The sequence below is a fragment of the Scyliorhinus torazame genome, chromosome 2 (genome assembly GCF_047496885.1).
Source record: "Scyliorhinus torazame isolate Kashiwa2021f chromosome 2, sScyTor2.1, whole genome shotgun sequence".
In the NCBI taxonomy this organism is placed as follows: Eukaryota; Metazoa; Chordata; class Chondrichthyes; order Carcharhiniformes; family Scyliorhinidae; genus Scyliorhinus; species Scyliorhinus torazame.
In genome coordinates, this window is record NC_092708.1 from 113282320 (window position 1) to 113306737 (window position 24418).

The 24418-nt window shown below is 46.2% G+C and overlaps 1 protein-coding gene across 9 annotated transcripts in view; it reads left to right on the forward strand.

The window, feature by feature from the left end:
* The window catches only part of mettl8 (methyltransferase 8, methylcytidine), an 89427-nt gene that overhangs the window by 54505 nt on the left and 10504 nt on the right, over positions 1-24418 (forward strand). For 5 of the 9 annotated variants that reach the window (XM_072475734.1, XM_072475769.1, XM_072475758.1 and 2 more), the window contains exons 8-9: positions 4663-4769; positions 17871-17936. In XM_072475734.1, coding sequence (XP_072331835.1) covers positions 4663-4769; positions 17871-17936 — 173 coding nt within the window. The remainder of the gene's footprint in view (positions 1-4662; positions 4770-17870; positions 17937-24418) is intronic. The other 4 variants (XM_072475776.1, XM_072475785.1, XM_072475794.1 and 1 more) reach the window with 2 other exon arrangements.

Consider the following 24418-nt stretch of genomic DNA (forward strand, 5'->3'; position numbering starts at 1 on the left):
ATATATATACTTTTCAAGACGCCCAACACCTCGTCTTTTTGGATCTCAATGTGACCAGGCTATCTACACACCCTTCTCCAGACTCAACATCCAACAATTCCTTCTCTTAGGTGAATACTGATGCAAAGTATTCATTTAGTACCTGACTCATTTCCTCTGGTTCCACACATAGATTCCCTCCCCTGTTCTTCAGTGGGCCAACCCTTTCACTGGCTACCCTCTTGTTTTTTATGTACGGGTAAAAAGCCTTGGGATTTTCTTTAACCTTATTTGCCAATGACTTTGTGACCCCTTTTAGCCCTCCTGACTCCTTGCTTAAGTTCCTTCCTACTTTCCTTATATTCCACACAGGCTTCGTCTGTTTTCAGCCTTCTAGCCCTGACAAATGCCTCCTTTTTCTTTTTGACGAGGCCTGCAATATCTCTTGTTATCCAAGGTTCCCGAAATTTGCCGTATTTATCCTTCTTCCTCACAGGAACATGCCGGTCCTGAATTCCTTTCAACTGACATTTGAAAACCTCCCACATGTCAGATGTTGATTTACCCTCAAACATCTGCCCCCAATCTAGGTTCTTCAGTTCCCGTTTAACATTGTTATAATTAGCCTTCCCCCAATTTAGCACATTCACTCTAGGACCACGCTTCTGCTTGTCCACCAGCACTTTAAAACTTGCTGAATTGTGGTCACTGTTCCCGAAATGCTCCCCTATTGAAACTTCTACCACCTGGACGGGCTCATTCCCCAATACCAGGTCCAGTACAGTCTCTTCCCTAGTTGGACTATATTGTCGCTGGACTAGTATCCCAGAGACCCAGAATCATGCTCTGGGGACCCAGGTGACGGTGAAATTAAATTCAATAAAACAAATGTCAAATCACGATCATACCAATACCAAAGAAGAACAAGGTAGCCTGCCTCAACGACTACCAACCGGTGGCCCTGACGTCTGTTATGAAATGCTTTGAGCGGCTAGTCATGAGACGGATCACTGCCAGCCTCCCAGACGGTCACGATCCACTGCAGTTTGCCTATCACCGCAACCAGTCCACAACAGATGCTATCTCCCTGGCTCTACAATCAACACATGAACACCTCGACAACAAGCACACCTATGTAAGACTGCTGTTCATCGACTACAGCTCCACCTTCAACACCATTATCCCGACAAGACTAATAACCAAATTCCACAATCTTGGACTTGACCCCTCCCTGTGCAGCTGGATCCTCAACTTCCTCAACAAAAGATCGCAATCTGTCAGGATAGGCAACAGCACCTCCTCCACAATAGTCCTCAACACCGGAGCCCCGCAAGGATGTGTGCTTAGTCCTCTACTGTACTCCCTGTACACACATAACTGTGTGGCAATATTTAACTCCCAACTCAGAGCATTATTTCCGGCTGCATCACAGCTTGGTATGGCAGCTGTTCGGTCCAAGATCACAAGAAACTGCAGTGTGTAGTGAACTCAGCCAACGCATCACATAAGCTTGCCACCCGATGTCCCGCTGCCTGTGGAAGCAGACAGCATTATCAGAGACCCCTCCCACCCAGGCATTGCCTTCTTCCAGACCCTTCCATCAGGCAGAAGGTACAGAATTCTAAAGACCCGTACATCCATTCATAGGAACAGCTTCTTCCCCACAGCTATAAGACTTCTCACCCTGTAAGAACACTATTCACAATGCCCTATGCTGCCCTTGCTCATGTATTTGCTTTGTTTGGCCCCTTGTTCCGAAACCAACAGACCAATCACTGTTTGTCGATGTACCATTTGTCAATGTTCTCTGTTGATTATTCTTTTGTCTACTATGTACGTACTGTGTACGTTCCCTCGGCCGCAGGAAAATACTTTTCAATGTGCTTCAGTACATGTGACAATAAATTAAATCAAATCAAATAAAAAGTCTAAAGATGACCATGAAACGATTGTCGTAAAAATCCATCTGTCGCCCTTACCTGGTCTGGCCTACACGTGACTCCAGATCCACAGCAATGTGGTTGACTCTTAAATGCCCTTAGGGATGGGCAATAAATGCTGGACCAGCCAGCGATGCCCATGACCCATAAATGAATAAAAATAAACTGGCACCACCAGCACAGCCCCTTCAGGTATGGTTGTGGTGCCTACACATTCCACCTGCCACTGACCCACCTGATCTATCAAGCGCACGGCGCAGAAAGCCCTCTCTTCCCGCAAGAGGAAATAGCCCATAATAAGCAGGAAAGGGCAAGACGGGGGAACAAGAGTACCAGAGAACCAAATCCTCACCTCCAATGAGAAAGGGGCACTGGAGATTGCAGGGTTAACCGAGGAGAGAGTAATCACTGGCAGCGAGCTTGGCCTGCACCGCAGAGGTGAGGATCCATTGCCTGTTCACCCAGATGACCTGTCTCAGGTGAGTTATGCATGTCAGACAAAATGATTCTTTCCTCAAACATGAAGATCAGATGTGGGGAGAGTGCAAGGTGCAGCCATTGATTTGATGGGTGGCAGGTGGAACTGATGCCAGGAGAGAGGTGGTAACTTACCCTTGCAGCTCGATGGAGGTCGTTGGCCTACTTCCTACATTGGACGGCAGTCCTCATGGTCATGTTGCCCTCACTGACAGCCGCTGCCACTACCTCCCAGGTGGTATTGGTGACCCTGCTGCTGGTCTTCTGACCCCCTCAGTTGTACAGGATGCCCTGTCCCACCCCCACAGCGTCAGAAGACTGGCCAGATCAGCATCGCCATAGCGAGGAGTAGGTCTGCGTGCTGCCATGCTTGTGAGTTGGCTGGGAGTGAGTGGTGAAGGAGCATTGACTTTGTCCACACCTCCCGCTGCCTTGGGTAAGCGGGCAGCATAATCAAAGACCCCTCCCACTCAGGTTATTCTCTCTTCCAACTTCTTCCATCGGTCAGGAGAAACCAAAAGTCTGAGAACACGCACTAACTGGTTCAAAAACCGCTTCTTCCCCGCTGTTACCAGATTCTTGCACGACCCTCTTATGGACTGAACTGATCTCTTCAAACATCTTCTCTACTGATTAGTGCTACACTCTGTACGCTCACCTGATTCCTGTGTCCATGTATTTACATTGTGTATTTATGTGTGTCCTATGTTTTTCGTGTCTGGAACGATCTGTTTGGATTGTACACAGAACAATACTTTTCACTGTACCTCGGTACACGTGAATATAAATCAGATCCATATTTGAAAGCAAACTCCCCCTTGTTAGTGGCGAGACGCTGAGGCACAAATCCAGCGAATCAGACAGTGAGACAGCCAGTAATGGCGAGAAGCTGGTGGGGGGGGTCATTTCCAGCACTAGGTGTCGTTAAACACGGACCGCGATCTCGACAACCCCCCCCCCCCCCCAAATGACACGTAGAAATTAGAAATGTTTCCTTTAAACACACCCAATTGTTCTTTTGTCATTTTTTTTATTGGTAATAAATGTGTTATATATGAATACAGAATACAGTTTAAAAATTGGACTGTTTTTGTTGAAAAAGAGAAAATGCTGGAATACTTGGGTCTGGCAGCATTTGTGGAGAGAGAGAAACCAAGTTCAGGGGGGGCCGGAGAATCGCTGGGGGCTGGCGTGTATCCCGCCCCCGCCGTGTCCCGAATTCTCCGCCACCAGAGATTCGGCAGGGGGAAATGCGCCGCGCAGGTCGGCGGGCCCACCCCCGGCGATTCTCCGGTCCACGATGGGCCGAAGTCCTGCCGCTGTCAACCCACGCCAGCCGGCGTGGATTGAACCACCTTTCGAACGGCGGGACAAGGCGGCACGGGCGGGCTCCGGGGTCCTGGGGGGGGGGGGTGCGGGGTGATCTGGCCCCGGGGGGTGCCGCCACTGTGGCCTGTCCGCGATCGGGGCCCACCGAACCGCGGGCGGGCCTGTGCCGTGAGGGCACTCTTTTCCTTCCGCCTTCGCCATGGTCTTCACTATGGCGGAGGTGAAAGAGACCCCCTCCACTGTGCATGCGCGGGGATGCCGTGAGTGGCCGCTGACGCTCCCGCGCATGCGTCGCACGGCAAAGTAATTTCCGCGCCAGCTGGCGGGGCGCCAAAGGACTTTCCCGACAGCCGGCGGGGCGGAAATCACTCCGGCGCGGGCCTAGCCCCGCAAGGTGAGGGCTCGGCCCCTCAAGTTGCGGAGAATTCCGCACCTTTGGGGCGGCGCAATGCCGGACTGATTCGCGCCGTTTTTGGCGCCGGTCGGCGGACATCGTGCCGATTGTGGAGAATCCCACCCATGTTTCTGGTCGATGCTTGCTCCCCTCCAAAAAAGCACAAAAGCTAACTACAGATTCTGATTCTAGCAATTTCATTTAGGCAGGCATGAGCACAATTCGCTAGAATGAAAGGGGGCGAAAAGGGGGGAAAATTTGTACAAACTGTAGTTGTGTGTTGGGAAGTTTGTTTCCCAAATTGTTTGTGTTGTAACCTTTCATATATGTTATGAATTAAATACATTTATAGTTTTAAAAATTCACTAGAATGAAAAACATCCAGAACAATAATTTGGGTAACACCATCCTTTAAATATCACACAAGTGGTGGTTTTAGATACCAAATGTTAATGTTTTAATTACAAATCTTCTTTATTTCAATGAAATTATCAATCACTTTTTTTATGCATGTTTAACTGAGATTTAATTCCATGCTTGTAGGATGCAGATGGTCATAAATAGATTAAGCAAGTTACTCAAACCTGGAGGGATGATATTATTTCGGGATTATGGTAGATATGATATGACTCAGCTGAGATTAAAGAAAGGTAATCTCTTACATTTCTATTTTCTTTAAAAGTAATATCACTTTTTAAAATCCTGTAGGTCTGTCATTTTAATTATTTTTTTCTCTTCCTTTCCTGGATTAGTGACCATGGCTGGGCGGCAATTCTATAAGGACGGTCCCAGAATTTTAGGATTCAACCTTGTACATTATGTGGTTGGGAATGTGGTCACTATTTGCTTTAATGTAATAAAGGGTTTGACTTGGTACTCACTAAAACTTAAGGGGAAAATACAGAGAAATATTCTCTCAAATTATTCAAAACATTTTTAGAATGATTGCACTGGAATAATTCCTCTCGAATCAGCTTCAACAATATCATTCAGCACATTCTGAAATGACTAGTTTCAGACCAAGTGACTGAATGCTAATCTTTATTAGTGTCACAATTGGCTTACATTAACACTACAATGAAGTTACTGTGAAAATCGCCTATTCGCCACACTCCGGCGCCTGTTCGGGTACACTGAGGGAGAATTCAGAATGTCCATTTCACCTAACAAGCATGTCTTTCGGGTTTTGTGGGAGGAAACCCGAGCACCTGGTGCTGTGAAGCAACAGTGCTAACCACTGTGCTGCCATGCCAGCATGAGAACACACTCACCTCCATACATGCTCACAAGACAACAAAGGCAAATATAGAACATAGAACAGTACAGGCCCTTCGGCCCACGATGTTGTGCCGACCATTTATCCTAATCAAGATCAACCTAACCTACACCCCTTCCAATTTACGGATGTCCATGTGCCTGTCCAAGAGTCGCTTAAATGTCCCTAATGACTCTGACTCCACCACCTCTGCTGACAGTGCATTCCATGCACCCACCACTCTCTGTGTAAAGAACCTACCTCTGACATCTCCCCTTTACCTTCCTCCAATCACCTTAAAATTATGTCCCCTCGTGACAGCCATTTCCGCCCTCGGGAAAAGTCTCTGGCTATCCATTCTATCCATGCCTCTCATCACCTTGTACACCTCTATCATGTCACCTCTCTTCCTTCTTCACTACAGTGAGAAAAGCCCTAGTTCCCTCAACCTTTCTTCATAAGACATGCCCTCCAGTTCAGGCAGCATGCTGGTAAATCTCCTCTGCACCCTCTCCAAAGCATCCACATCCTTCCTATAATGAGGCGACCAGAACTGGACACAATATTCCAAATGTAGTCTAACCAGGGTTTTATAAAGCTGCAGCGAAACCTTGTGGATCTTGAACTCAATCCCCCTGTTAATGAAAGCCAACACACCATACACATTCTGAATAACCCTATCAACCTGGGGGGCAACTTTGAAGGATCTATGTACGTGGACCCCAAGATCCCTCTGTTCCTCCAGACTTCCAAGAATCCTGCCTTTAACCCTGCATTCAGCACTCAAAGTCGAGCTTCCAAAATTAATCACTTCACATTTATCTAGGTTGAACTCCAACTTACTTCTCAGCCCAGCTCTGCATCCTGTCAATGTCCTGTTGTGACCTCGACACTATCTACAACTCCACCAAATTTTGTGTCATCAGCAAATTTATTAACCCGCCCTTCCACTTCCTCATCCAAGTCATTTATAAAAACCACAGAGAACAGAGGTCCCAGAACAGATCCCTGCGGGACACCACTGGTCATCAACCTCCAGGCGGAATACTTTCCATCCATTACCACTCGCTGTCTTGTTTCGGCCAGCCAATTCTGTATCCAGACAGCCAGATTTCCCTGTATTCCATGCCCCCTGACTTTCTGAATGAGCCTGCCATGGAGAACCTTATCAAATGCCTGACTGAAATCCATATACCCCACATCCACTGTCTGACCTTCATCAATGTGTCTCGTTACATCCTCAAAGAATTCAATGAGGCTTGTGAGGCATGACCTGCCCCTCACAAAGCCATGCTGACTATCTTTAATCAAACTATGTTTTTCAAAATAATCATAAAGCCTAACTCTTAGAAACTTTCCAATATTTTGCTCATCACAGGCGTAAGATTGATGGGTCTGTAATTCCCAAGGATTTCCCTATTCCCTTTCTTGAACAGGGGAGCAACATTCGCCTCCCTCCAATTATCCGGTACTACTCCACTGGAGATTGAGGACGCAAAGATCATCGCCAACGGCACAGCAATCTCCTCCCTCGCTTCCCGTAGAAACCTTGGGTATACCCCGTCAGGCCCAAGGGACTTATTTATCCTGATGCTTTTCATAATTTCCAGCACATCTTCCTTCTTAATATCAACCTGTTTGAGTCTATTAACCTGGTTCACGCTGTTCTCATGAGCAACAAGGTCCCTCTCTCTTGTGAATACTTAAGCAAAATATTCATTTAGGGCCTCCCCTACCTCCTCAGACTCTAGGCACAAGTTCCCTCCACTATCCCTGATCGGCCCTACTCTCACTCTGATCATCACATAAGTATAGAGCGCCTTTGGGTTTTCCCTAATCCTTCCTGCCAGGACTTTTTCATGCCCCCTTCTAGCTCTCCTAAGTCCATTTTTGAGTTTCTTCCTGGCTGCCTTGGAACCCTCTAGAGCCGAGTCAGATCCTTGCTTCCTCAACCTTGCGTAAGCTTCCTTCTTCCTCTTGACTAGAAACTCCACTTCTCTTGTCATCCAAGGCTCCTTCACCTTACCATTCTTCCTTGTCTCAGTGGGACAAAACTGTCCAGCACTCGCAGCAAGTGCTCGTCAAACAACCCTCACATTACTGTTGTGCATTTCCCTGAGAGCAACTGTTCCCAATTTATGCTCCTCAGGTATTGTCTGATAGCAGTATAATTTCCCCTCTCTCAATTAAATACCTTCCCACACTGTCTGTTCCTATCCCTTTCCATGACTATGGTAAAGGTCAAGGACTTGTGGTCACTGTCACCGAAATGCTCCCCCACCAAGACATCCGACACCTGGTCTGGTTCATTGCCAAGCACCAAATCTAATATGGCGTTCACCCTAATCGGCATATCTACAGATTGACTTAGGAATCCTTCCTGGACACGCCTGACAAAATCTGCTCCATCCAAACCATTTGCACTAAGGCGGTTCCAGTCAATATTAGGGAAGTTGAAATCACCCACGACAACAACTCTGTTATTTCTGCACCGTTCCAAGATCTGCCACCCAATCTGTTCGTCCATCTCTCTGCTGCTATTGGGGAGTCTATACAAAACTCCAAATAAAGTGACTGCTCCTTTCTTGTTTCTGACTTCCACCCATACTGACTCAGTAGACAAACCCTCTTCGACTACCTCCTTTTCTGCAGCTGTGGTGCACTCCCTAATTAACAGTGCCACTCCCCCCTCCTCTTTTACCTCCCTCCCTATTCTTCTTAAAACATCTAAACCCCTGAACATCTAACAACCATTCCTGCCCCTGTGAAATTCATGTCTCCATAACGGCCACAACATCATAGTTCCAAGTACTGATTCATGCTCTTAAGTTCATCTCCCTTATTCCTGAAACTCCTTGCATTGAAACAGACACACTTTAACCCATTCCACTGAGTGCAACTTTGCCCTATCAACTGTCTATCCTTCCTCACAGACTCGCTGCATACTATTTCTGTATGTTCAACAGCTACCCTATCCTCTGATCCATAGCTCTGGTTCCCATTCCCCTGCCAAACTAGTTTAAACCTTCCCGAAGAGCTCTAGCAAACCTCCCGCCCAGGATATTGGTCCCCCTCCAGTTTAGGTGCAAGCCGTCCTTCATGTACAAGTACCACCTTCCCCAGAAGGTATCCCAATATCTGAAGCCTACCCTCCTGCACCAGCCCTGTAGCCACGCGTTCAGCTGCACTCGTTTGCACGTGGCACTGGTAGAAATCCTGAGATTACTACTCTACTCGTCCTTCCCACCTAACCCCCTAAAATCATTTAGATCCTCGTCTCTTTTCTTAGCTATGTCGTTGGTGTCTATGTGCACCACGACTTCTGGTTGCTCACCCTCTCCCTTAAGAATAATGTGGACTCGATCCGAGACATCCCGGACCCTGGCACCCGGGAGGCAACATACCTTCCGGGAGTCTCGTTCACAACCACATAATCACCTATCTGTTCCCCTAACCATTGAGTCTCCTATCACTATTGCTTTTCTATTCTCCCCCCTTCCCTTCTGAGCCACAGAGCCAGGCTCAGTGCCAGAAACCTGGCCGCTAGGGCCTTCCCCTGGTAGTTCTCCCCCCCCCCCCCCCCCCCCAACAGCATCCAAAACGGTATCCTTGTTTTGAAGGTGAATGGCCACGGAGGATCCCTGCACTGTTTGCCCAATCCTTTTCCTTCCCCTGACTGTAACCCAGCTACTCGTGTCCTGCACCTTGGGTGTGGCTACCTCCCTGTAACTCTATTACTCTCTATTAATCCCTCTGCCTCCCGGATGATCCAAAGTTCTTCCAGCTCAAGTTCCCTCATGCGGTCTCTGAGGAGCTGGAGTTGGGTGCACTTCCCGCAGATGGAGTCAGCGGGGACACTAGTGGTGTCCCTCACCACCCACATCCTACAGGAGCAGCATGCAACTTGTAGCCACATAAAATGGCTGATTCCCGATTAGAATGGTCAAACACCGATTTAAAATGGCGAACGAAAGAGGCTGATGGGAAAATCAGCCAACAGGACTCAAACGGACAGCTGCAGGTAAAACAGTGTATTCACCTCTGGGAAAGTCAGTCCAGACCAATACCTGCAGCCATCAACATCACAACAACCCAACCATCTGCATTTTAATCAGCCATCCCCGGGAACAATTGCTACAAATTAGCAATTGAAAGCCGACCCAGACCCTTCGGCGCCAGCAGGGGCTGACACAAAGAAAGGTAAACGACCACCCCCCGATCAAGGAATCGCCCCATTATTGGAGCATATTGAACCAAGTGATTGGGACCAAGTCCAATCACTTGGAACCAGCTACGAGATCTGCCCCGAGAGGCGGGAAGCCCCTGGGGACTATAAGAATAGGGGCCAAGTTCAACTCGACCCTTCTCTTCCTGCTCGCAACCTTCGAGACCCTTCTACAAGAAAACTGTAAGTCTTACTCCAGCGATCGCTACCAGATAGGCGCTCCTGACTATCGACTTGTACCAGCTTTTGAATCCCGCAGGCCAGAACCAATTCTAAAGACCATTCGTTTCCCTGACCTGGTGGGCCATTTCCAAAGTTAAGTATTGGCCTTTAGTGGTAGGTAGTAGTCTAGAAGTAGGATTATTGTATAAGTATTAATTGCTGTATATAATAAATGAACGTTGATTTAACTCTTACTAAGCGGTGTGTTGCATTATTAATTATTACTTGGACTTGTGGCGGTATCAGAAATATACCTGGCGACTCATGAGCAAAGGTGACAGAATAAGAATAAAGTAAACTAAGGCTAAAACGAGCAACAAACTGCCCGAGCTTCCATCCCCTCTGATCTGAATTCCCAAAGAGATTTAAAAGAAAAAAAAAAAAAGATTAAACCCTCAATAGGCCCTTAAAAAAATATGTACTGCTGCTACTCTCTCAAGTGCAACGTGCCTCAATGACTACCGACCAGTGGCCGTGACTTCAGTCATAATGAAGTGCTTCGAGAGGTTGATCATGAAGCGCATCACCTCCATACTCCCAGAACGCCTTGATCCACTGCAATTCGCATACCGCTGCAACCGGTCCACATCAGACACCATTTCCCTGGCCCTACACTCATCCCTAGAGCATCTCGAAAACAAGGACTCCTACATTAGACTCCTATTTATTGACTACAGCTCCGCCTTCAACACCATAATCCCAGCCAAGCTCATATCAAAGCTCCAAACCCTAGGACTTGGCTCCCCACTCTGCAACTGGATCCTCGATTTTCTGATCAACAGACCACAATCAGTAAAAATGAACAACAATACCTCCTCCACAATAGTCCTCAACACCGGCGCCCCGCAAGGCTGCGTACTTAGCCCCCTACTCTACTCCCTGTACCTTACAGAATGTAGCTGAGATTCTGCCCTGTGAACCAGCTGGAACTCTGGCTCTGCTCCCAGTCAGATGTACTCTTTGTAAACTCCCAGCTTCCCTCACACACTTTGAGGAAATATAGGAAATGAAAGGAGGACCTTCTCACCAAACTCCCTCAGTCACCAAACTCCCACTTCAGCACTGTAAGATTATCCACTTTTATACTGTCTTAACTCTAACCTCTGCAAACTGGCATAATCCAATTAACTAATTAACAAGCTGCAGCCGCAGAGCCTGAGTAAACTCTGGTGAAAGCTGGTTTAAAACTCACATTCTTCTAACCCAAACAGCAACTTTTAAGTTAATTTACTAAATAAAAGAAAGACGAGACTTTAGATAAAAAGGAACCCTTAATATCCCTTTGTCACTGAACTCCCACTTTAACACTAATGCAGCCCAAAGTCAGTACTACAATGAGTAAGGAAAGTTTTTTTTAAACCACTTTATGACAAACATATATCAAAACAGGTTACAACAAATGAACACCCCGGGAAACATAATTCCCAACAATCAACTAATAATCATAATCTTTATTTCACAAGTAGGCTAACATTAACACAGCAATGAAGTTACTGTGAAAAGCCTATACAGTTTGGACAACATTGTCTCCTTTATTACCCCCCCCCCCGCCCCCAACGACAAATACTCCTCAAACACAGTCATGAACATCCTCCACCTTTTCTCAAACCCCTCTGCTGAGACCCTTAACGCATACTTTATCTTCTCCAACCGCAAGAAGTTGTACAGGTCACCCAACCAAGCCGTTACCCCCGATGGTGATGTCGACTAGCACTCCAGCAAAATTCGCCGCTGTGCAATCAGAGAGGCGAAGGCCACGGCATCGGCCTTCCTCCTCTCCATGAGCTCCGGCTTCGCTTAAACCCAAAATATTGCCACCTAAGGGTCCAGGTCCACCTCCTCCTCCACTATCATGGCTAAGACCGCGAATACTCCCGCCCAGAATCTCTCCAATTTTTCACATCCCCAGAACATGTGCTTTTGATTTGCTGGCCCCCGCCCACACCTCTCACACTCACCTGCCACCCACTGGAAGAACCACTCATTCTTGCCCGAGTCATATGTACCCTGTGTACCATCTTAAACTGTATCAGGCTCATCCTTGTGCAAGAGGAAGTCCTGTTTACCCTTCGCAGTGCCTCACTCCATACTCCCCAATTGATTTCCCCTCCGAACTCCCCTTCCCATTTCTCCTTCTCGTCACCACCCATTTGCCTCCCTGCTCCCCCAGCCACTTGTATATATCCCCAATTCTTCCCTCCCCTTCCACATCTGGAAGTAGCAGTCGCTCCAGCAGGGTGTATCCCGGCAACCGAGGGAACCCCCTCGAAACCTTTCGCGCAAAGTCCCTAACCTGCAGGTACCTGAACTCGCTCCCTCTCAGCAGCTCTACCCTCTCCCTTAGCTCCTCCAAACTGGCAAACCCTTCCTCCAAATACAGAAATCTCACCTTGACCAACCCCACCTCCCTCCACCTCCTGTATACACTATCCACCCCCCCCCCCCGCAAACCGGCTGAAACCAAAGATTCTCACACCGGCATACCCTCCATCCTAAAATGCCTCCTCAACTGATTCCAAGTCTTCACCGTGGACTGCACCACCAGACTCCCTGAATATCTACTCGCCGCCATTGGCAACACTGCCGTCACCATAGCCGTCACCCTTCATAGATTCCTCCTCCATCCTAACCCACTCTACCCCTTCTATTTCTTACCATCACCGCACCTTTTCCACATTCGCAGCCCAATAATAATGAACCCCCTCTGCTGCCTCTGCCTCTGTAGCAGGGTCCTCGGCACCTTCCCTGCCCATACAAATGATGTTGAATTTCAGAAAAAAGACCTTTGTGATAAAGATCGGGAGTGCCTGAAAAATAAACAAGAACCTCTGCAGAATATTCATTTTTAACACTTGGGCCCTCCCCGCCAAACTCAACTGCAGTGTATCCCACCTCTTAAGATCCCCCTGGCCTCCTGCACCAGCTTCATTAAGTTCCACAATGGAGCCCCGTTCATTCCCTCACTATCTGAATCCCGAAATATCTGAACCTGTCCCTCGCCACCTTAAGCATCCCACCTAAATTAGCTTGCTGTCCCAGCTCATTCACCAAGAAAATATCGCTTTTCCCTACTGTTGCTAATTTTGCCTTAGTTCAATTGCTCTGTTTTATTACCTTTGCTCTTGAGTCGCCAGGTATCTTTATGATACCGCCACGTGGTTCAAGTCCGAATAATGATCAATAATCCAATACACCGATTAATAAGGTTTAAATCAAAACACATTTATTATACACAGTAATCACTAATGCACAAATTCTACATCTAAGCTACTTCTACAACTAACAGACCTATACTTAACTTGGAACTGGCCCACCAGGTCAGGGAAACAAAAGGCCTTTCGTTCGGGTTCTGAGCCTGCGGGATTCAAAGTTGGTACAGATTGGTAGCTAGGAGCGCCTATCTCGTAGCGAGCGTTGAATTAAACTTACGAGTTCGATCTTCACTGCTCCGGTCACGGTCAATGTTGGTTCATTGTTGCTGGGTGACCCGGGCAGGATGAAGAGCGCGAAGAGGTGGAGAGGAAGAGAAGAGAGCGATTTGAACTTGGGGCTCAATTCTTATAGTCCCCAGGGGCTTCCCGCCTTTCGAGGCGGACCCTGTACCTGGTCCCAAGTGATTGGACATTGTCCCAATCGCTTGGTTCGATTTTCTCCAATGCTGGAGTGGTTCCCTGATCGATGGGCGGTCTTGAGGTGCTCGTTCACCTCCTTTTGTGTAGGCTCCTGCTGGCGCTGAAGAGTCTGGTTTTGCTTTGTGTGTCTAAATGTTGCTTATTGTTCCCGGGGATTGCTCATTAGTATGCAGATGGCTGTTGTTTTGTTATGCTGATGGTTGCTGGTATCGATATTGTCTGGCCTTTCCAGAGGTAAATACACAGCCAACCTGCAGCTGCTGGTTTTTGTCTTGTTGGCTGACTTTCCCATCAGCCTTTGCCGTTCGCCATTTTGAATCGGGAGTTGGCCATTTTAGGTGGCTACACTACATTCAGTTTATATCCCGAGAACTCTCCAAACCTCCCCAACAGCCCCATGATCCATCCCATGATCTCAAATCGCATCCCGTTTTTATATAGGGCTGACTTCGCAGTTAAATTCAGCCCTGCGTTTTGCCAGATCTGACCAATGTGATTGTAAATTCGAATTTTGTGCCCTTCCCAGGTGCTCGCTTTAGTCTGTCGTGCCCACCGCAGGAACCTATCACCATCCTGATATTGGTGCAGCTTCGCGATGATCCCCTTCTGCTGCTCCCCGGCCCTGAGTTTTGGCCTGAGCGACCTGCGTGCTCTGTCGAGCTCTGGGGGGTTGGGGAAGCTGTCTCTCCTGACTAGGTTGCCCAGCATTTGGGCAACGTAGCCCATCGGATCTCTGCCTTCTGGCAGACCCACAATCCGAATATTCTGTCATTGGGACCTATTTTCTTGGACCTCGACTTTCTCCGTTATGTTCCTTTGGGCCACCACCAACCTTTTCACTTCTGCTTCCAGGGTGACAATCTGGTCCGTCGAAGCCTTCTCCAGGTTGTGGTTTGTCCTCTCCTGTGCCTCTACTTTCTTCCCCAGCCCGTCGATTGTCTTTTGCATGGTGACCCTCGCCTGTCACCACCACTTTGAACGTCACCCGGGTTTTAATCCTGATTGCCTCTTTCATGGCAGCCAGCTCCTTCATGAGGAAGTTCTTCCATCCGTCTCCCGGTGCTGGGGGGGAGGCTGATCCTCTCTCCTGGGTGGCCGGGGCCCCTTCGCCTCGTGGGTCAGTCGCCTTGTCCGCCTGCTGCTCATAGCCCTTTCTGCCACTTCTGCTGTCCCTTTGACCGCTCAAGCTCCTGTTTGCTGGTATTTTTGTGTGGTCGCTGTCTTCTTGCCGTTGAAGTTAATTTACCTTTGAATTTTCGGGCAGAATTCGCCTAAAAGTGCAAATACGGTTCTGGTCTGGAGGCGAGCCATCTGATGTGCCTCCGCTCAGCACATCACCATCACCAGAATTCCAGTCTCCAGCAGCCTAATTACAACCATTCCAGTCCTTCACAAGATAGTGACAATAAATTCAGTAAATAAAATACCACAGCCATTGCTTTTAACAAAAAATATCCATCATACCCAGGAAACAACAGACTTTCAAACTTTAATTTTAACAGTATGTAAATTAGCTAAGAACCGTCAAAAAAAAAATTACAATGTTTGAATTGTAGCTGCCTATTTTGCAGCGATGTAAAAGCCATTTGGAAAGAAGGTCATCATCAAGCCAAAATCTTGCTGCTGCTCAAAGCCCAGCAACAATTTTAATGGTGTCACCATTATCTGAAAATTGTTTCTGAGCACAGCAGAAAAAGAAACTGAAACAGGTGCCTGTATTGTAAGTTCCAATTGCTGTTTCAGTGGTCCCATTTTTGCAGGCCACTGATGCCGTCCCAAAGTTAGATTCAGAATTGCACTGAGAAGTCTTTCCTACCAGCTGCCTTAACAGCAAAATACAGAACTTTTTCTTGACAGGTTCGGATTATGAAAGTAATGCCTGCATCTGTGTTTGAAAAGGCAGCTTCTTGATTCTACCTATCATACTGTCAGTTGTGGCGTGCACCATGTCATTCAAAGTGAAATATCAGATGATTGTACTGTTTGTAAACAGATACATTTTTCAGCTGACATAAAACATTGAATTTAAAATCAACCCAAGGCTTCAAACCTTTGCTCCAATCCCAGGGCCATTTATGTTCATATGTTGTCAGATGATGAAGTCCATTCATCTAAAGTCTGAATTTTCCATCTTCTTGAACGACATCATATCACTCATTGTAAACAGTCTCATTGTCTGACCATCCTCTATCATCTTTCCTTATACCACTTACTGACTTTGCCAAAATTAATCCTTTGCTTGCAATACCGTTTAAAGGTCAGAGAATCTAACACCATGAATGACAAACTGCCTCTTGCACGCATGCTTGCCTGCCCTGACTTGAAGACTGTTTTCATGAGTTCTAAAGAAACCATTAATGCATGTCACCTTTCAGGTTGGTGTAGCAGGTGAAACAATTGGAATTGTTGTAATTGTACTGACACAGCAAGTAACGATAGTAGATTTGTCTTTTGGCCAGTGTTAAGTCTGAAGATTTTTGTACAAATTTTGGACGTACCATATGTCCATTCTTCTTACTGAAAAAGTGCACTGCCGCATCCCTTCTGACTTGCAATCTTTAGCTGGAGTTGGTTCAGTAATCAGATATTTTCTCAATATGTGCACAATCTGAATTGATGAAACAGATCGTTAAAAATAAAGCTCCATATATTAAGCTGACTTCTGACATAACAGCAATCAACAATCTGGTAAAAGTTTGTACTTCTCCAATTCTTTTCCATCTCCTGTCTTTCCACATGGACTCCACATTCTGTACTAATCTTATTTATTGAGTCAGAAAATTACACACAACAGTGAAGGTCTTTTGCAATAGGCAGTTCCTACAATGATTGTGCACAGTTTCATGGCTGGTTTCTTTTCTCTCCTTGACATGGGCTCTTTTATTATAGTTTTCCAACCAACTCCCTTGGCAACCCAGCACAATGTAAGATAATGGACTTTCTGGTTGGTCTGACTAGCTGAACAACGAGTGTGCACCTATACACTGAACCACACGGGGAGAACTGGCTACAGAGCTACTGCTTCACTTAAGAAGATCTAGCCTCCAAATTCCCACAAAAGCTGCTCCAACTTGGACTGCCTCAACAACTGCTCACCTCCCAATGCCCACTGGTTCAATCTATTCTCATGAAACAACATTCCACAGAATTCACAAAGCTACACTCCCGCCTTTGATTACCGATTCATTTCCAACTCTTTCACAGACCTCTAACTTCACTAAGCTGTCAGTGCCCATGGATTTCTCTGAACTCCAAGTCTCCTGGCTGCACCAAGTGAAAATGGATCTCTGAACCTTAACTGTGTCCAACCTACAACCGTCCACTTCATTCCTGGCCTTGCACTTCTCCTGAGTCCTAACTGCTGTTGAACATTCAGATAAATTCAAACCAGAGAACCTTCATAGGTTCCACCATTCTCGATGACCTTTCAAAGTTCACTGAATGCTTTTAAGCTAATTTGGCTTTAACTCACAAAACAAAGCATCTTTCTGGACTGCACAGTACTTCTTTGCAAGCAGTGTGGTAAGCCTACTGCTGTTTTAAGATCTTTCTTTTCTAGCTGTTAACCCGTTAAATCAACAAGTTAAATCATGGCTCCAATCTTTTAAATGTATTGGACGTCAAGCTGCTTTAGTTACATTATCTTAGTTCTTGCAGTTAAACTTAAATTTTAAAGAACTAAACATTATCTCTAAAACATTAACATGAGCTATGAAATAGATATTCGCAAAAGAACCCCCTCTCACACAACAAAGGTCAACGGGTAGTGCGCAATAGTTCTTGCTGATTTACCTTTTAATTTGCTTGCCGAAAATGGGAAAGTAATTTGTAGAAGAATGGTCTGAGATCGTAATTTTTCACCAATTAAGGATCAAAACCTTGCTCTTCATGATTTCTATGCAACAGTTGGGGAATTTGTAATTGAGCCATCAATGGAGCATTCCTAATTTGAAATTATGTGACGAGGAATTTTTTTTCCCATAAATTTAGAGTACCCAATTATTTTTTTTTCCCCAATTAAGGGGCAATTTAGCGTGGCCAATCCACCTAACCTGCGCATCTTTGGGTTGTGGGGCGAAACCCACGCAGACACGGGGAGAATGTGCAAACTCCACATGGACACTGACCCAGGGCCAGGATTCGAACCCGGGTCCTCAGCGCCGTAGTCCCAGTGCTAACCACTATGCCAGTTGCCGGCCATGATGAGGGATCTTGACATTTATGTCAGACCTTCACAACTTTGTTTCATCCAACAAGGAATCTTTGATTTTTAGAGGAGATTGAGTGAAAAATGTTCCTTCATCTGAAATATTTTAAATTTACGATTTAGTTGTGGCACTATAAACATGTAGTGCAAAAGCTACCTCGAGAATTTTCTGTTTAATTTCAACATGAATATCTTTAATTCTGTTGTTAGGTCGCTGCTTATTTGGAAACTTTTATGTTCGAGGAGATGGTACGTGTGTTTACTTCTTTACAAAAGGTACGGACATTAACCGAGAACTTTAAATCAAAGAAAATGCTCAATTAGCAGTTATGCAAGACAAAATGTATTCCCCAAGTGAAGGAATTGGCATAACCCACACATGGCAAGGTCACAAATGATTTAGCATTCTGATTAAATATTCTACATATCTATTGCTTGATATTAAGTATATTAAAAATGTAATTAGTCGATCATGAGCAAACAATGTTTTAACAGTTCTCAATAGGTCGTGTGATTTCATTGTAACCATCAGAATTCTGAAGGGTCTTCGAGCCTGCTCCACCATTCATTATAACCATAGCTGATTATCAATACCCTGATGCTGCGCCCCCTCCCCCAAGAGCCATATCCCATTCCTTCTTGAAATCACAGCATTTTGGCTTCAACTACTTTCTGTGGTAGTGATTCTGGGTGAAGAAATTTCTTTTCACCTCAGTCCTTATCCTCAAACTATGACCCCTAGTTCTGGACTCCCCCACCATCGGGAACATTTTTTCTGAATCTACCCTGTTTAATCCTGTTAGAATTTTATAAGTCTCTTTGAGATAGATTGCATAGAACATTACAGCGCAGTACAGGCCCTTCAGCCCTCGATGTTGCGGGGACCTGTGAAACCACTCTAAACCCCATCTACACTATTCCCTTACCACCCATATGTCTATCCAATGACCATTTGAATGCCCTTAGTGTTGGCGAGTCCACTACTGTTGCAGGCAGGGCATTCCACGCCCTTACTACTCTCTGAGTAAAGAACCTACCTCTGACATCTGTCCTATATCTATCTCCCCTCAATTTAAAGCTATGTCCCCTCGTGCTAGACATCACCATCCGAGGAAAAAGGCTCTCACTGTCCACCCTATCTAATCCTCTGATCATCTTGTATGCCTCAATTAAGTCACCTCTTAACCTTCTTCTCTCTAATGAAAACAGCCTCAAGTCCCTCAGCCTTCCCTCATAAGATCTTCCCTCCATACCAGGCAACATTCTGGTAAATCTCCTCTGCACCCTTTCCAATGTTTCCACATCCTTCCTATAATGCGGCGACCAGAATTGCACGCAATACTCCAAATGCAGCCGCACCAGAGTTTTGTACAGCTGCAACAAGATCTCATGGCTCCGAAACTCAATCCCTCTACCAATAAAAGCTAACACACTGTGTGCCTTCTTAATAACCCTCACAACCTGGGTGGCAACTTTCAGGGATCTATGTACATGGACACCGAGATCTCTCTGCGCATCCACACTGCCAAGAATCTTACCATTAGCCCAGTACTCTGTCTTCCTGTTATTCCTTTCAAAATGAATCACCTCACACTTTTCTGCATTAAACTCCATTTGCCACCTCTCAGCCCAGCTCTGCAGCTTATCTATGTCCCTCTGTAACTTGTAACATCCTTCTGCACTGTCCACAACTCCACCGACTTTAGTGTCATCTGCACATTTACTCACCCATCCTTCTACGCCCTCCTCCAGGTCATTTATAAAAATGACAAACAGCAATGGCCACAAAACAGATCCTTGTGGTACACAACTGGTAACTGGACTCCAGTCTGAACATTTCCCATCAACCACCACCCTTTGTCTTCTTCCAGCTAGCCAATTTCTGATCCAAACTGCTAAATCACTCTGAATCCCATGCCTCCGTATTTTCTGCAATAGCCTACCGTGGGGAACCTTATAAAATGCTTTGCTGAAATCCATATACACCACATCAACTGCTTTACCCTCATCCACCTGCTTGGTCACCTTCTCAAAGAACTCAATAAGATTTGTGAGGCACGACCTACCCTTCACAAAACCGTGTTGACTATCTCTAATCAAATTATTCCTTTCCGGATGATTATACATCCTATCTCTGATAAACCTTTCCAAGACTTTGTCCACAACAGAAGTAAGGCTCACTGGTCTGTAGTTACCGGGGTTGTCCCTACTACCCTTCTTGAACAAGGGGACAACATTTGCTATCCTCCAGTCTTCTGGCACTATTCCTGTAGACAAAGATGACTTAAAGATCAAAGCCAAAGGCTCAGCAATCTCCTCCCTAGCTTCCCAAAGAATCCTAGGATAAATCCCATCCGGCCCAGGGGACTTATCTATTTTCACACATTCCAGAATTGCTAGCACCTCCTCCTTATGAACCTCAAGCCCTTCTATTCTAGTAACCTGTATCTCAGTATTCTCCTTGACAACATTGTCTTTTTCCTGTGTGAATACTGACAAAAAATATTCATTTAGCACCTCTCCTATCTCCTCGGACTCCACGCACAACTTCCCACTACTGTCCTTGACTGGCCCTAAACTTACCCTAGTCATTCTTTTATGCCTGACTTATCTATAGAAAGCTTTAGGATTATCCTTGATCCTAGGATTATCCTTGATCCTACCTGCCAAAGACTTCTCACGTCCCCTCCTGGCTCTTCTTAGCTCTCTCTTTAAGTCCTTCCTAGCTAACTTGTAACTCTCGAGTGCCCTAACTGAACCTTCATGTCTCATCTTTACATAAGCCTCCTTCTTCCTCTTGACAAGTGTTTCAACTGCTTTAATAAACCACAATTCCCTTGCTCCCTGCCTGACAGGTACATACTTATCAAGGACACGCAGTAGCTGTTCCTTGAACAAGCTCCGCGTTTCCATTGTGCCCATCCCCTGCAATTTTCCTCTCCATCCGATGCATCCTAAGTCTTGCCTCATCGCATCATAATTTCCTTTCCCCCAGATATAACTCTTCCCCTGCGCTATATACCTATCCCTTTAAATCACTAAAGTAAACGTAATCGAACTGTGGTCACTATCACCAAAGTGCTCACCCACCTCCAAATCTAACACCTGTCCTGGTTCATTACCCAGTACCAAATCCAATATGGCTTTGCCTCTCGTTGGCCTATCTACATACTGTGTCAGGAAACCCTCCTGCACAGATTGGACAAAAACGGACCCAGATAAAGTACTCAAACTATAGCGTTTCCAGTCAATATTTGGAAAGTTAAAGTCCCCCATAACAACTACCCTGTTACTTTCGCTCCTATCCAGAATCATCTTTGCGATCCTTTCCTCTACATCTCTGGAACTTTTCGGAGGCCTATTGAAAACCCCTAACAGGGTGACCTCTCCTTTCCTGTTTCTAACCTCAGCCCATACTACCTCAGTAGACGAGTCCTCAGCAAACGTCCTTTCTGTCACCGTAATACTGTCATTGACTAACAATGCCACCCCTCCCCCTCTTTTACCACCTTCCCTGAGCTTACTGAAATATCTAAACCCCGGCACCTGCAACAACCATTCCTGTCCCTGCTCTATCCATGTCTCCGAAATGGCCACAACATCGAAGTCCCAGGTACCAACCCATGCCGCAGGTTCACCCACCTTATTCCGGATGCTCCTGGCATTGAAGTAGACACACTTTAAACCATCTTCCTGCCTGCCGGTACACTCCTGCAACTTTGAAACCTTACTCATGGCCTCACTACTCTCAACCTCCTGTATACTGGAGCTACAATTCAGGTTCCCAATCCCCTGCTGAACTAGTTTAAACCCTCCTGAAGAGCGTTAGCAAATTTCCCCCCCAGGCTATTGGTACCCCTCTGGTCCAGGTGTAGACCATCCCGTTTGTAGAGGTCCCACCTACCCCAGAATGAGCCCCAATTATCCAGGAATCTGAAACCCTCCCTCCTGCACCATCCCTGTAGCCATGTGTTCAACTGCTCTCTCTCCCTATTCCTCGTATTGCTAGCACGTGTCACGGGTAACAACCCAGAGATACTAACTCCGTTTGTCCCAGATCTAAGTTTCCACCCTAGCTCCCTGAATTCCTGCCTTACATCCCTATCCCCTTTCCTACCTATGTCGTTGGTAACTATGTGGACCACGACTTGGGGCTGTTCCCCTTCCCTCTTAAGGATCCCGAAAACACGATCCGAGAGATCCCCTCTCACTCTTCTAAATTCTAATGAATATAATCCTCACTGACTTAATCTCCCCTCATATGACAGTCCCCCCATCCCAGGAATCAGCCTGGTAAACCTTTGCTGCACTCCCTCCATAACAAGAATATCCTTCTTCAGATAAGGACACCAAAGCTGCACACAGTACTCCAGGTGTGGCCTCATCAACGCCCTATACAATTGCAGTAAACCCTCCCTACTCCTATACACAAATCCTCTCGCTATGAAGGCAAACATACCATTTGACTTCTTTACTGCCTGCTGTACCAGCGCATCTACTTTCAGCGACTGGTGCACGAGGACACCAAGGTCTCGCTGTGTATCCACCTCTCTCAATTTACACCCATTCAAATAATAATCTGCTTTCCTATTTTTTCTACTGAAATGGATAACCTCATATTTATCCACATTTTACTGCATCTTCCATGCATATGTCCACTCACTCAGCTTGTCCAAATCACACTGAAGCATCTCTGCATCCTCTTCACAGCTCACCCTCCAACCCATTTTCGAATCATCAGCAAATTTGGAGATAATGGATTTAGTTCCCTCGTCCAAATCATTAACATATAATGTGAACAGATGGGGTCCTAGCACAGATCCCTGCGGTACCCCACCAGTCAAAGCCTGCCAATTGGACCCATTTATTCCAACTCCTTGCTTCCTGTCTGCTAACCAGCTTTCTATGAATCTCAAGACACTACCCACAATCCTATGCACTTTACATGATAATCTTTATTATTGTCACAAGTAGCCTTACATTAACACTGCAATGAAGTTACTGTGAAAATCTCCTAGTCGCCACATTCCGGCACCTGTTCGGGTACACTGAGGGAGAATTCAGAATGTCCAATTCCCCTAACAGCATGTCTTTTGGGACTTGTGGGAGGAAGCAAGAGCACCCGGAGAAAACCCACGCTGACGTGGGAAGAACGTGCAGACTCGCCACAGACAGTGACCCAAGCGGGAATCAAACCTTGGACCCTGGATTGGATTGGATTGGATTTGTTTGTTGTCATGTGTATGAAGTACAGTGAAAAGTATTTTTCTGCAAGCAGCTCAAACAGATCATTTTGTACATGAAAAGAAAATACATAATGAGGCAACACAAGGTACACAATGTAAATACCGACACCGGCATCGGGTGAAGCATACAGGAGTGTAGTATTAATCAGGTCAGTCCATAAGAGGGTCATTTAGGAGTCTGGTAACAGCGGGGAAGAAGCTGTTTATGAATCCGTTCGTGTGTGTTCTCGGACTTCTGTATCTCCTGCCCGATCGAAGAAGTTGGAAGAGTGAGTAAACCGGGTGGGAGGGGTCTTTGATTGTGCTGCCTGCTTTCCCAAGGCAGCGGGTGGTGTAGATGGAATCAATGGATAGGAGGCGGGTTTGTGTGATAGACTGTGCTGTGTTCACGACTCTCTGAAGTTTCTTGCTGTCTTGGGCCGAGCAGTTGCCATACCAGGCTGTGATGCAGCCAGATAGGATGCTTTCTATTGTACATCTGTAAAATTTGGTAAGTGTCGGTGTGGACATGCCGTATTTCCTTAGTTTCCTGAGGAAGTAAAGGCGCTATTGTGCTTTCTTGGTAGTGGCGTTGACATGGGTGGACCAGGACAGATCTTTGGTGATGTGCACACCTAGGAATTTGAAGCTGTCAACAGAGGTGGTGGAGTCAGAGTCATTAGGGACATTTAAGTGACTCTTAGACAAGCACATGGACAGCAGTAAATTGAAGGGGTGCAGGTTAGGTTGCTTACCATAAATGGTTGGCACAACATCGTGGGCTGAAAGGCCTGTACTGTGCTGTATATGTTCTAAATCTCCATCTCATCCCGGTGATGCAGACAGGGGTGTGTACAGTATTTTGCTTCCTGAAGTCAATGACCAGTTCTTTAGTTTTGCTGGCATTGATGGATAGATTGTTGTTGTTACACCACTCCACTAGGTTCTCTATCTCCCTCCTGTATTCAGGCTCGTCATTGTTCGAGATCTGATCCACTATGGTCGTGTCATCAGCAAACTTGGAGGTGGAGTTGGAACTATGTTTTGCCACGCAGTAATGTGTGTATAAGGAGTATAGTAGGGGGCTAAGTACGCAGTCCTGCGGAGCCCCAGTATTGAGGACTATCGTGGAGGAGGTGTTGTTGTTTATCCTTACTGATTGTGGTCTGTGGGACAGGAAGTCGAGGATCCAGGGCAGCACGGTGGCGCAGTGGTTAGCACTGGGACTACGACGCTGAGGACCTGGGTTCGAATCCCGGCCCTGGGTCAGTGTCCATGTGGAGTTTGCACATTCTCCCCGTGTCTGCATGGGTTTCACCCCCACAACCCAAAGATGTGCAGGTTCGGTGGATTGGCCACACTAAATTGCACCTTAATTGTAAAAAAAATAATAATTGGGTACTTTAAAAAAAAAATTTTTTTTTTTAAAGGAAGTTGAGGATCCAGTTGCAGAGTGAGGAGCCAAGTCCTAGGTTTTGGAGCTTTGATATGAGCTTGGCTGGGATTATGGTACTGAAGGCGGAGACGTAGTCA